The 12,787-nt window shown below is 31.3% G+C and overlaps 1 protein-coding gene across 3 annotated transcripts in view; it reads right to left on the minus strand.

Moving 5' to 3' along the window:
* Positions 1 to 12,787, minus strand: part of lov (BTB/POZ domain-containing jim lovell protein) — a 63,911-nt gene that overhangs the window by 13,565 nt on the left and 37,559 nt on the right. The window contains exon 1 of one of the 3 annotated variants that reach the window (XM_015524157.2): positions 11,402 to 12,154. The exons of 1 other annotated variant lie outside the window; for it this stretch is intronic. In XM_015524157.2, the coding sequence (XP_015379643.1) occupies positions 11,402 to 11,452 (51 nt within the window). In that variant the 5' untranslated portion in view covers positions 11,453 to 12,154. Of the gene's footprint in view, positions 1 to 11,401; positions 12,155 to 12,787 lie in introns of those variants that run through there. One more of the 3 variants, XM_015524151.2, reaches the window with a different exon arrangement.

Here is a 12,787-nt window from a genome sequence, read left to right on the forward strand (position 1 = left end):
TAAATGCATACCATGTGGTATTATTGACTGTAAATATACATTAGGAATTAGGCATGTTATATGCACGAATAATTAATGATCGTGTAAAAACACATTGCATTATGTTTTTCTTCGGGCATCTATAATGCGTTTATATATTAATATACCGACGAATGCAGTCGATTTGGTCATCATGAATAATAGCACATCGTCCAGTGAAAATTAACAGAAATAGTTGGTTATTTATAATAAACCAGATTGACAAGTATCGTTATACTTAGGGAGTTAGGGTCCTAGCAAGTTTATTGCTAAATGTCAAGTTTTATAACTATTATAAGTTTTATTTTCTGCCATACGTATGACAATAACGAGGATATAATAACGGTTGCGGATTAAGTTGTCTCGTCTGTCTAAGAAAAAAAATTGATTTCATTCTTTGGATTATTTTCAAACGATTAGTACATACTCCTCTTCCGTATCGGGCGTATGTATATTGATATAACGTTTCATATAATATCGATAACCGACAGGTTGTTGTCGGACGTCAATATTATAATCGCAATAACGTGCCAACAATATAAAATATATGATATACAAACTGAGTATTCCATAATGTAATAATAAAAATATTATAATTGTGGTTCACCTATATACGTTTTATGTTTGTACATTAAAAATATATACGATTGATGAATAAACGTAAAAATGACATTTGATATTTTAGTAGACACGAAAAAAAAAAAACCCAACGCATCACACATTCACACAGTGATTTTATAGATGAAATTGATTTTAAGTTTCTTAAGTATGTTTATATTACATTATTATTTACATATTGTAGTTTACTTTATACACATATTATTGTAATATCGGGAATCGTATGTTTTTATGGGAATTTAATATGGACGTTAATGAAAAACCATATTATAATATTGTGTGCTCGTAGGGTTTTATAACAGTAACGTAACGCGATACCTGTTGTCGAACTTGAAGAAAATAACAATAAAAAAAACAATATCAACACAATATAATAACACATGTAATAAATATGGAACATTTCAACTGATTTATTAATATACATATCTATCACAAAAATGTTTTACATAATAATATATGTCGTGTTGCAGAATATAATGATAATAATAAAAAATATGAACAAGCTTTTACAGTAGTCAGTATAACCAACCACTTTCACACATAAAATTTAAAAACAATAACCGTGTGTTAAAACAATGATGTGTAAATTTATAATTCTAAAAACAAAATAAAACTAGAAATTGTTTAGAAATGTTTAATTTTATTTTTAAGTATAGTTGTAGCTTGACGATTTATAGAATATTCATCAAAAATGAATAATATTATAATCATTACATAGTGGATTAATATACATTATATTTTAGTCATACCTTCAGCCCCAAATCACTGCAATAATAAGAAATACAATTGTTCCTTAATCAATATCAAATAAAAATATGAAAATTTATAGTAATTAATATGATTATACTTTCCATAAAATATTTTATATTTTATATGATAATGATATTTATTATAGACACCTACCTAACATTGTTGTCAATTATCATCACTTACTTGTTATCTGCAATTATTGTTCTAATTTATAATATACAAACAGTGACTTCCTATAATTTGAAAGTTGATATAGAAATACTATATTTTAAAACGTAAATAATAAACATACTTAATATAACTTGGTAAGTATAATATTATGTACGACGACCTATAGTAAATTATAATTTACAATTAATAAAATATGCTTTTAACAAAACAGATTACATTTTTAAAATAATAATTGTAAGACTTAGTAAAAATAACTAACCATTTTAATTAATTTACAATATCAGATTAATTTATAAAGACATTTACTAAAAATTAAAATCTGATTGTATAATTGAAATTACAATAAAAAAATGTGTTTGACTTATTTAATGTATACACATAAAATTAAAATATAGGTAGGTATTACGCTATTCCTTAAAAATTCTTTATATTGTTAATTAATACCACGTTAATATCACTTGTAAATTTTTCATATTTTTTCATTGTTAATTTAATATGATTAAAATCATAACTATTATTGCAGTATAGGTAGTTTCCGTAGTATTATCAGTGTACCTACCTCTTAAAGTTTTAAAGACCGATGGGCAAGAGAGTTACAATTCATTCGCCTACCCGAGGACTGAATATTTATTGTCTGCCTCTGCAGTATTTGAGTCACTAACAAATTAGTAGCCGTATACGGTTAAACGTGTTATTTACTTTTATATACTATTAAGCTTTAAATTATAAAAGTTTATCTTAATAAATATGTAAGTTTTGTCAATTTTACCAAAGATAATTTGTTTTGCTACATTGCAGCTTTATTTCGTTACCAAGAATATAAGAATGAGCAATTCAAATTGTTATGAAAATGAATAAAATTAAACCAATTTCAGAAAATTGTAAATAAATTCTATCTGCATTAATACAATTATTGCAGGTAGAATTTATATTATATTGTGCATATCATAAAATGTATGACTGAAAAATGCTCCGTTATAAAGACAGAATTATACTGCCAAAGAAAAAATTGGATCTGAAAAGTTGTAAGTTTTTGATAAGAATTTATTTTTATTGAACTTATACAGTTTCGAGGTCCAATTATAACGGGCCAGTGTTTCATCAATGAAATATCTCGGTTGCTAATTTGTATAGTTTGGTATAAAAGGTTCGTTTTTGATCAAATTACTAGGCTCACATTGTAAATTATCTTCTAGTATCTATATGACTTATAATTAGTAAAGGTTTAAGTAAAACATTTGAATAATACTAATATTTGTTTATGAACACATTGAAGTATACACATACAGATTATAAATTACAGTATTATGTATGCAATAAATTTCCTATAAATATATCAGTTTCTTTCGTAAAAGTGTTAACATTAACATAATGTTTAAAAGCTTTATTGCCTTAAATTATTTGTATCGATTAATCGTAAAAACTTGCATGCGTTTAATGAAAAAAAGACCATAATTTTCGACTTATATTCTACTTCAAGATACATATTCAATGCCAATTGACTTTAAGTGTATACCTATAATATATATATATTAAATATTATATACTTGTGTAGTTGTGTATATATTTATATTTGCAGTAGCAACAATTTTCCATGAGACATTATAATATATGACTTATTATAGTCTACGGACTGTACAGTGCAAAGTATCCATGCGATTTCCATTTTTTTTTGCCGTGAAAATCATTTCCAAGGTTTCTATTATCTTTACAGTAATACACGAACTCGGAGAATATAAAAGTGTACAACAATAATGATTCACATAGCACTCATATAATAAAAACTATATGCTTATAAATTTATAATATATTTTTTACATCTGGAAGCTGCGCTACCATAAAATTATCGTTATATAATTAATCAGTATAATATTATAATGATGTAATATATAGGTAGGTATATGGATATTATTTATTTATAACATATATTAAATGGATTTTTAAAATTTAAATGTACCTACATTATAGTTAAATCGTTATGGAAGTTATCAAACTATTCAAACTTATTATTAAGAACATATAATGATATGGCCATTTATCTATACTTACATTATGAAATTATAGGTATATAAAGTAAGTGTATTTGTGCTTACTTCTTGCACAATTATAAATGCATAATTAAAAATATTAAAAATTTTTTATAGTACCTACTACCTACTACTTACTAGTACCTATATTATTACTATTAGTATTTTAATTATTACAGGAGTCTATTTTTTAACTTGATATTTTACTAGATATTTGTACCGTTTTGTTTTTTATTTTACGTTTAAAACAGATAAATTCAAAATATTGTTGTTGGTCTAGCGTAATTAGATAAGTTATAAGTATATAATAAAGGGAAGTTGGTAAATGATTGTACTGTAAACAAAAAGTTACAATTTCAACTTTTCACACACCCCTGCAGTAAAAACGGTGACGGAAACCTCAAATCTTTAATAGCCAATACTTGTTGATTGTTATAAGTTGTTGATAAATTTTAGTTATTTAGAAAATGTTATTCTTAAGTCTCTTACATCGCAGCGATCGAATTTTTTTTTTGGTAAGTCGTTATATATTTCGTCGTATTTATATTATTATGTTCTTTTAACAATTTAATTTCATTAGTTGCAGTGCAAAATACTGTTTCATTGGTGTTTAACATATCAATAAGCATATTATAACGAGCTATATTTGTTCTAAAACTTTTAATTATAACATTAAGGATTAATTTGTTTTGTTTTTCGTGATAACTTCTTTGTACGAACTATTCTCAAAAAAATACAAAAAACATAAAAAAAAATGGGTTAAAAGGCAAACACACCACCCGTGAAGCGTTCAGTGTAGTGTAAAATCCAATGAAACATATTAGGCGAACGTAATAAATATTGTACTGGGAGAAGTTTCACGAACCACTAGCTGGTTTTGAATTCGGTTAGTTTGGAAGGGCGAGTATCATTGGCGTATAAAGAGCTTATGTATACTTCATTGCAGGATATACCCACCAGACCGCGGTAACTTTAAGAAAGCGAGTTTTTTTTTTTACTTAATGATGGTACACGTTAATCTTACACGGAAACGTTATAATGTAATAGTAAATTATGACAATATATTATAACATAAATCGATGTCACAAATATAATGATAATGGCCTGACTGTCAAGCAGTATACCCCGAGATACTATAAATAAAATATTATATTATTTTATGGATGTATCTATATAATATTATAATGGTATTGTTCAACTGGTATAAACCGTATATCAATAATGTCGACTCCTCTGGCCAATTTTCAGTGGATCCGACATATTTCCAAATTTTGATCCTAGCTATGGAGATTATTGACTTTTTGATATGCATCGAAGTCTTTCGAAATTTCTCATTTCCGTTATAATATGCTGGTACAATATTATTAGGATATACCGCGGAGATCACCAAATATCGCCACTATATAAAATAAAATATTAAACGCGATAATTTCACGAGTTAACTGAAAAGTAGTGTGTGCGTAAATAGACTGTGCCAACAGCTCTTTACAACTACAACATACATTCAATGCGATTTGAAATTCAATCAATTAATAAACAATTTCGGTATCAGACCACAATAACAAACGAATAAGCTATTAGTTATACGAATACCAAAACATCAAATGAATACACCAAACTACCAAAGCCTATAAAATATCTTCATCGAACATTACCGCCTTAATAATAAACCATCGCCCATGGTTGCAGAAGTTCACCGCCGAATACGAAAATTCATCACTAACCTCATACAATTATGATAACACGGAATTTTTTACGAAATAAAATAGCAGATAATATTATGCTCCACATTTGTATGGAAGTTATAATTCGAATGATTTTTATTGAACAATCTTATATCTTCCGTGATCAGAGCAGTTTTCTCACGGAACATATTATTTTCGCTTTGAGTTAATTTACATGCTTGTGAGGTGCAAATACATTGAGGAGGTATAAGTGGCCGCCTCCTTCCTTGAAAATGTTATAACATATTATGTGTTGTATAAAAGTTATAAAAAATATATAGTTGATATGTCATAATATCCATAAATTTAAAATATAAAAAAAATGAGAATATTGTTATTAAATCTTGTCGATAATTTATTATAACTGTATTTTTTCTGTAAAAAACGTAAGCCCCACCATTTAATATTAAATATTATACAAATTTTTTATATCAACACATGTGCATTTTTAATTCTGAAGTCAAAGTTAATTCGTTTTCTTCAATCGATAACTGATGCACAATAGTGTAATGCCACTATAAAAAAATTGTTGACATGCACATACCTAACTCCTAAATTAACTTAATTAAGGAATTAATAAACAAGCATTAACGATCACATAGGCATACGAGATTTAATTACACCTGATCGTCTGACGTCCGGAAACTTAAATACCTTAGTATAGAATTATGATATACCTAATGTAAATATTAATTATAAGCGGAGTACACCCCAAAAGGATTTGTTATAAATATAAATTCAGAAATTTTAGTAAATTTTTCTACATTTTACATAAAATTGAATTTCCGTTCACATTTGTGCGACACGTAGTTAAAATGTTATTGATTGTCCGAGTCAATAAACCTATATGTAAGTATTGGTTTTTATTCAATCCGACCTTTTAAAATATTATATTATTTTAAACAATGATGTATAACGGTAAAGAATTGGCCTTTGAAAGAAAAAAAATGTCACTTAACATTATAGTGTCTTTTACGCTAAACTTTTTTGGTGAACTTCGGCCACGAATGCTATTCCGGCGTTCGATAATATCCGATGCCTAACCGGTGGCCATTTCTCTATCATAATGATATAATAGTAGTGAACTTTAACACGAGAGCGGTATGGTGCGTGTATAATATGCAACTACTGTAGGCTGAGTTTATCTAGTCGGCTGTGTCGGGTGCAGTGGTCGCTGGCAAAGCGGCACAGAGCGTAGAGGATGTCAAAAAACCTGTTGCGTGGTCGGCAATACGGGAAAATCGTACAACGTAAACAGCGGTGAAGACTACGAGTACTGTTGAAAGTTTTTATAGTTGTTTTGCACGTGACACGAACTGTTAGTGGTGCATATATAGAAATTTACGTTACATATTTAGGGGGGGGGGGGGGTCAACTACAGCAAGAAGGAAAAGCAGACCATTTTTAGAGTAATTTTTTTTTATTATCATTGTTTTAATCCCCGTTATAAATATTTTCTAAAATTAAAATTATATTTTGTAATTTGTAATCAAAGTTTATAATAGGTATTAAAATGATTATTAGCATGTCATAGTTTCAGTATTAAACATCTAAAGTGATATCCACTATCATCTATAATGGTAAAATTATAGTATAAAAAAAGTCACAATCCAAGAATAAAATAATTTTTCTTTTTTATAAAAAGTTAATTTTAATATAAAAATGTTTTACTATAAAACTCTATTTTGTTGCCTCGGGCGATAAATTCCTAAATACGGCACTAAAAATACGTGTCGAATTATAGCCACATCTTTGAAATTATTTGCGTGTAAGTTGTCGTGTTCGTTTTTGATTTTAGTTTTATTTCGATCCTGGTTTCATTTCACCACCTTCGTCGTGATTTTTCAAGAGTACGTCTGTGCGTGTGTAATTGTGTTTGAGTGTGTCAGTGAAAAGTTTGCGGCACGTGTATATGGTTATCGATGGTGGTCGTACTAGGGTGAGAGGAGCTGGTGGCGTTAGGATAATAATATCTGGTCGCGCTAATGAAAGCTATTAAAATGCGAGCAAGCTCTTTTTCGTTTTCTCTTTTGCTCGTACTTATTTCGGTTTACCACCCCCCCCCTCACACGCAGCGCTTGCGGCTCTTCGACCCACCCCACCAAGGGTTCGCCACACCGCACCCCCGCCCAATTTTTTCCTTTTTTACTCCCAAGTAACACCCACCCATTCGAAAGGCAGCGCGCGCGCACGTTCAGCCACGTCCCCTCGATTCTCCGTTTCTTTCATTTTTCCTTATTTTATTTTCGTTTGTCCCAAACCTCGCCGCGCCCTTTTTCTTCACGCGCTTGAGCAAGACTTATTTCTTCCCCCGCACTACCATCCAAACTATTCGACTCGCGCACACCAGCCTGCACCGATATACGATATACCTGGCCGCCGACGCTGCAGCCGCTAATCACCATTCGATAACACGACTATATCATTATACGATTTTCGGTCGGTAGTCCACAATATTTATCGATAGTCTATAACTTGTATAGTGAAACACAACAGCGAATTATTAAAAAGTTAACTTTTCGTTAAGATCTCCTCACCCAACCATCTAGTTGACTTTTGAATAGTTGCGGATGTATTATATTGTTTTGCAACAGATGATTGGGAAGAGGAGACCTGCTTGGGTGATCTTAGATGAAAATTTAACATTTATACAATCCACCCGGCCATCTATATTACCTATATATATATATATATATATATAAATAAATATTTAAATCATATTACATATTTAATTTACATAATTAATCAATGCCTATATTATGGTCTGTGCATGCATTTTGAACGTTTATCGTCAACATGCACGTTCAATGATGAGGGTACGATCTACGTAACAAAATAGTGTGCGGTCGAATTAGTGCGATGGTCGGTAATATGTTAGAGCAATACATTTTAAGACACGCTAAGAAAACTATAAAATATGTAAACGAAATTTTATATTTTCACCGTAGCGATCATTCGTACTTTTGAAATTTCGATACATTCTTTTTATATACCTATCCGTACTGCGTTGATGATAGTAACCAATAACCAAGTATAAACATGCAAATACGCCGAAAGTTTAACCTTAGCCACAAATATATTATCATAGGTAGACAATATTTTGGAGAGTTCAGAGTAATTTTATAAGTGGTTCTATATAATTAACAGAAAGTAGATCTCCGGCCATATAATATATGTTTTTAATTACTTAGTCGAAGATTCCACTGAGAATTTATATATTATTGTAATATTTAATGCTTAGTTAACATATAACACACTGGACACAGTATTGTATACGAATTTAATTCGTATTTCTTATTGTATTCGTTTTAAATGAATGACAGATTATGTATTAGTATTATACAATGTACCTACCTATTTTCTAAACGAATAAAATAATACGAATCCGGCAACTCCCCCCGGTAAGTAGAAATTACATTCTCAAGACGTTAATATTATATTTCATTGGCATAAATGATAATAATATAGTATATAAAGCAAATATTATTATATTACGCTATATTATTCTAAATTATCACGACGTTTGATTGCGATACATCAACGTTGCACATATCATTTAAATTGACGATGATTATACTACGTACATATACAACTTTCTCGTTAATAACTATAACTATATAGGTGTATCTTCTTAAATTCGATTTGACACGCAGTAACCGATAATGACGGACATTTGCGTTTTTTTTTCTTGAAGTAACTTCATAATAAACATTATTTTTATTTCTATAATTTAAATTTATCATTAATTCGTATAATATAACCACCGTGGTGCTGTGACTGACGTTTGGAATTCTTATACATCCTAATTTTATTTAAATAATAGATACCTACGCATTTTTAAATGTGGTCGAATATGCTAAAATGTTAGCATTGAAACACTGGGAATCGTAAATCCAGGCGGTGCGTCTCATTGAACTCTCTCAAAAACATTCAATACAAAACAGAAAAACGTACAGATGTTCATCTTTGGAAAAACAGGGATTTAGTGTTAATATGTAAATTAGTGATATTTTAAATAATATTGAACTCGTCGTGTAAACAATGTCATTACGTGTTTAAAACTGGTTTCAGAACAATGAGTAAGTAGTCTAGGTTAACCTTACTCAAAGTTTGATATTTGTTTCTACTAACTTCAGTGACACGGAATAAATTAAATTAAATTAAACATATTACTGATCACCAATGGTTTTTGAATTTCCAAAATTTACCACGTTTAAAATACATCATAAAAAAACGAATCAATGTACAAATTAAATGTTTTAAACTATTCGAAATTAATTAAAAACTTCAAGTATAATATTTTATAGCGCCATGTACGATTAACCAAACAACGAGAACAACCGATTTTTAATAAACATTTATCATTCATATAATTTTCATAATAGGTTAATGTCCACAATTGCTATATAGAAACCTAAAATAGTCACATTTAAAAATGGATTTTAAAAAACTTTATACATATATACGATAAACAAGTAAGACATAAGTACTTAAAATCATAAAATCAACAGATCGTATTTATCGATATATTTTACGGAAAAAATAAAAATAAACGATCAATGATTTGTTAGCTAACCAATTTATATATATTTTACATTGTGTCTCGTACATTAGAAACGAGCTATTGATTTAGCATATTTAATAATGTACAAATACTAGAGTTTTAAAGTGGATTTGAAATATTAATAGTTCGGTTATTATTGAAAATATGTGAAAATAGTATAAAATATTAAAATAAAAAATTATTGTTTTATTTAAAAAATTAAAAAGTTGTATAAAGTTATATGAATATTGTAAAATTTAGATAGATCAAACGTGGCATTATTAGTACTGTAATTATTTCAATTAATAAGAACCGATAATATTATACTGGGGGAAAATCGTAACTATTATATTACTATTTCGCAAAAATGCATACTATAATATCATACCTACCTACAAATATTTTATTATTACATAAACTGCGCGTAGCGTTTGTTTTGTCGGTTAAGCTCATCAATGTATCAAATCTAAATTTTTAAATCACATTATATATTTTTATTTGTTCCAGTGATAATATTAAAAAGCGGTGGCAGTATACTAAATTATGTTAAATATAGGTATAGAAAACCCGTACTACGTCTGTCCCACTAGGACGATCAATTTCCGATTAATATTGTAAATTGTAATAAAAAGGCTACGCAAACACACATTTCAAATATTACCACGGAAATGCCTTTTTTTTTGGCGGGAAGTTCCCGACGTGCTTTACTTTTACATCAACCCGCGTGTGCTATACTCTGTACGTCTATATAGGTACACAACATAATATTATTTAATATTTATTTCGCTGCACACATAACATCAGTTTGTTATTCGGTTTTTTATTTCGAGTTATTATTATTGTTGTTGTTCATATTTGTTTTAATATTTATTGTTGCGATAAACCAACTGCTGTAATATTCGAATTCGATAAATTATCATTATCAATCACAAATCTCAAAGTGTATATACTTATTCATCATATTATAATACAATATCAAAATAATAATAATAACAAATTACAATATATTATAGTAGGAATAAGGTATATCGTAATGACGGGGGGTTTTTTTTTTTAAATTGATACACTTCTTATTTACGCGTATGAGTGGAAATGATGTACCTACTTAATTAGATTTTAATTACGATTTAAGTAAATACACTCGTTGGTCTTGTTTACGGGTAAATAAGATAATGTGTGTTGTTCGTTAAATAATATTATTGGTTCACATAAAATATTTCGTGTTTCAATCCCTAAATAATACAACGCGTAGGTGAATATCTGTATATGTATAAAATAACGTGATTATATTTAGGTACCTACTACGTGTTTCGTAAAACGTTTATGTGGTGTTTTTATAACGATTAAATCAAAAATATTGGTGTTGTATAAGTGACCCAAAACGGCCAAAACGATTGGGTAAGATGAAAAAAATCGCAAAAGCCACAATCATAATAATATATTATGTTAAGTCGGCTATGATGAAACAAAAAAAAAGCAGGCGTCCGTCGATCCCGTTTTCGAGTGAAATCAAAATACTAAACTATAACGACATCAAAATTAGATCTTACCCCGTTCTGAGATACGTCGATCACTTCCAAATCTGGTCGTCGGTCGATCATTTTGGACCGACGTGTCGTCTAGGTCGATGTGGGGGGAGCAGACGTGATGACGGTGAATATTTCAAAACTGTTTTAGCGGGACGTCTCGTCGTCGTCGCGGCGGGAAACGAAAAACCGAAAACGAATCGGTCTCAAACGGTCAACCAGCCGACCGCCGGCAAATCGAGTATTGTCCGCGTGACATTGTCGTCGGCGGAATTGCGTACGGTGTTGCACCCTTTAGCCACTCTCATACACACTCACACACACATAAACTCGCGATTTGCAAAATATTTTTGTTTCGCGTCGTAACAGTGACGACAATATCCAAAACGGTTTGAAGATGACGACAATAATAATATAATAATAATTATTGATGAAGATAATGATAATAATACTAATAATAATAAAACTTATTAATGATAATAGGTGTATATACGGGATGTGAGAAAGTAACGAGGAGAAGTGAAGAATGAACGCGACGCGTGTACGAGCGAACAGTGAAACACCTCCGTCCGTGGAAGACGCACGTTAGCGTGTGCCGAGGGCAGCGGCATGTGATGGTTTTAACATAACTAGTTGTATGCGTGTGCGTGTGCCGACCGACAGACCGACCGACCGAGCGAGCGTGAGCGTGTGCGTGTGTGTGCGCGCGTGTATTTGCATGCGACCGCCCTCCTCCTCCTCCACAACCTCATTCTCGTGCAACTCGTCATTCACCGCCACCGCCGCATCGCTAACCCGCCCCCGCTGGTTCCCCGTCGCCCTTCACACGTCACGCCGCCGCCGCCTCGCCACGCACGCCACTAACGCCGTCGTCGTGGCGGCGGCGGCGGTCGTCTCAGCACTATACGGCGGCATCCCCGTGCGCGCTCCGAAACGTCTTGAAGGGTTGGCTACTTCGCTGACCCGCCGTTAGCTTTACTATACGCGCGTGAACACGACAACAACAACAATAATAATAATAATAATAATAATAACAAACGATAGAAAACGATAAAAGCGCACTCGGTCGGTCCGCCCGCACTCGTCGCGGCGCGTTTTTATCGTAATATTTCGTGGCGGTGCACGGCGTCCGTCTGTCCTGTGACACGGTGTCGCGCCGGACAGTGCAACTCGCGCCCACCGGTGACCGTCGTGATTTCGCGCTCAGAACGCGAGCTGCATGCGCCTCACCGTGTTGATTGAACCGACCGCGCGTCGTTCATTGAGCGCATCAGCGCACCGCCGCCTTAAACAAAAAAAATGTGTCGCATCCGCATGTTCGGCAAACCCCGCAGCAGATAGAGGCATAATAATTGCATAATTGCATCATGACTGCTGGCCGCTTCGTAACTATATTTTCAGCAACTATTA

This window comes from Diuraphis noxia, unplaced genomic scaffold, assembly GCF_037042655.1.
Source record: "Diuraphis noxia isolate RWA-SAM2 unplaced genomic scaffold, SU_Dnox_SAM2 contig0003, whole genome shotgun sequence".
In the NCBI taxonomy this organism is placed as follows: domain Eukaryota; kingdom Metazoa; phylum Arthropoda; class Insecta; order Hemiptera; family Aphididae; genus Diuraphis; species Diuraphis noxia.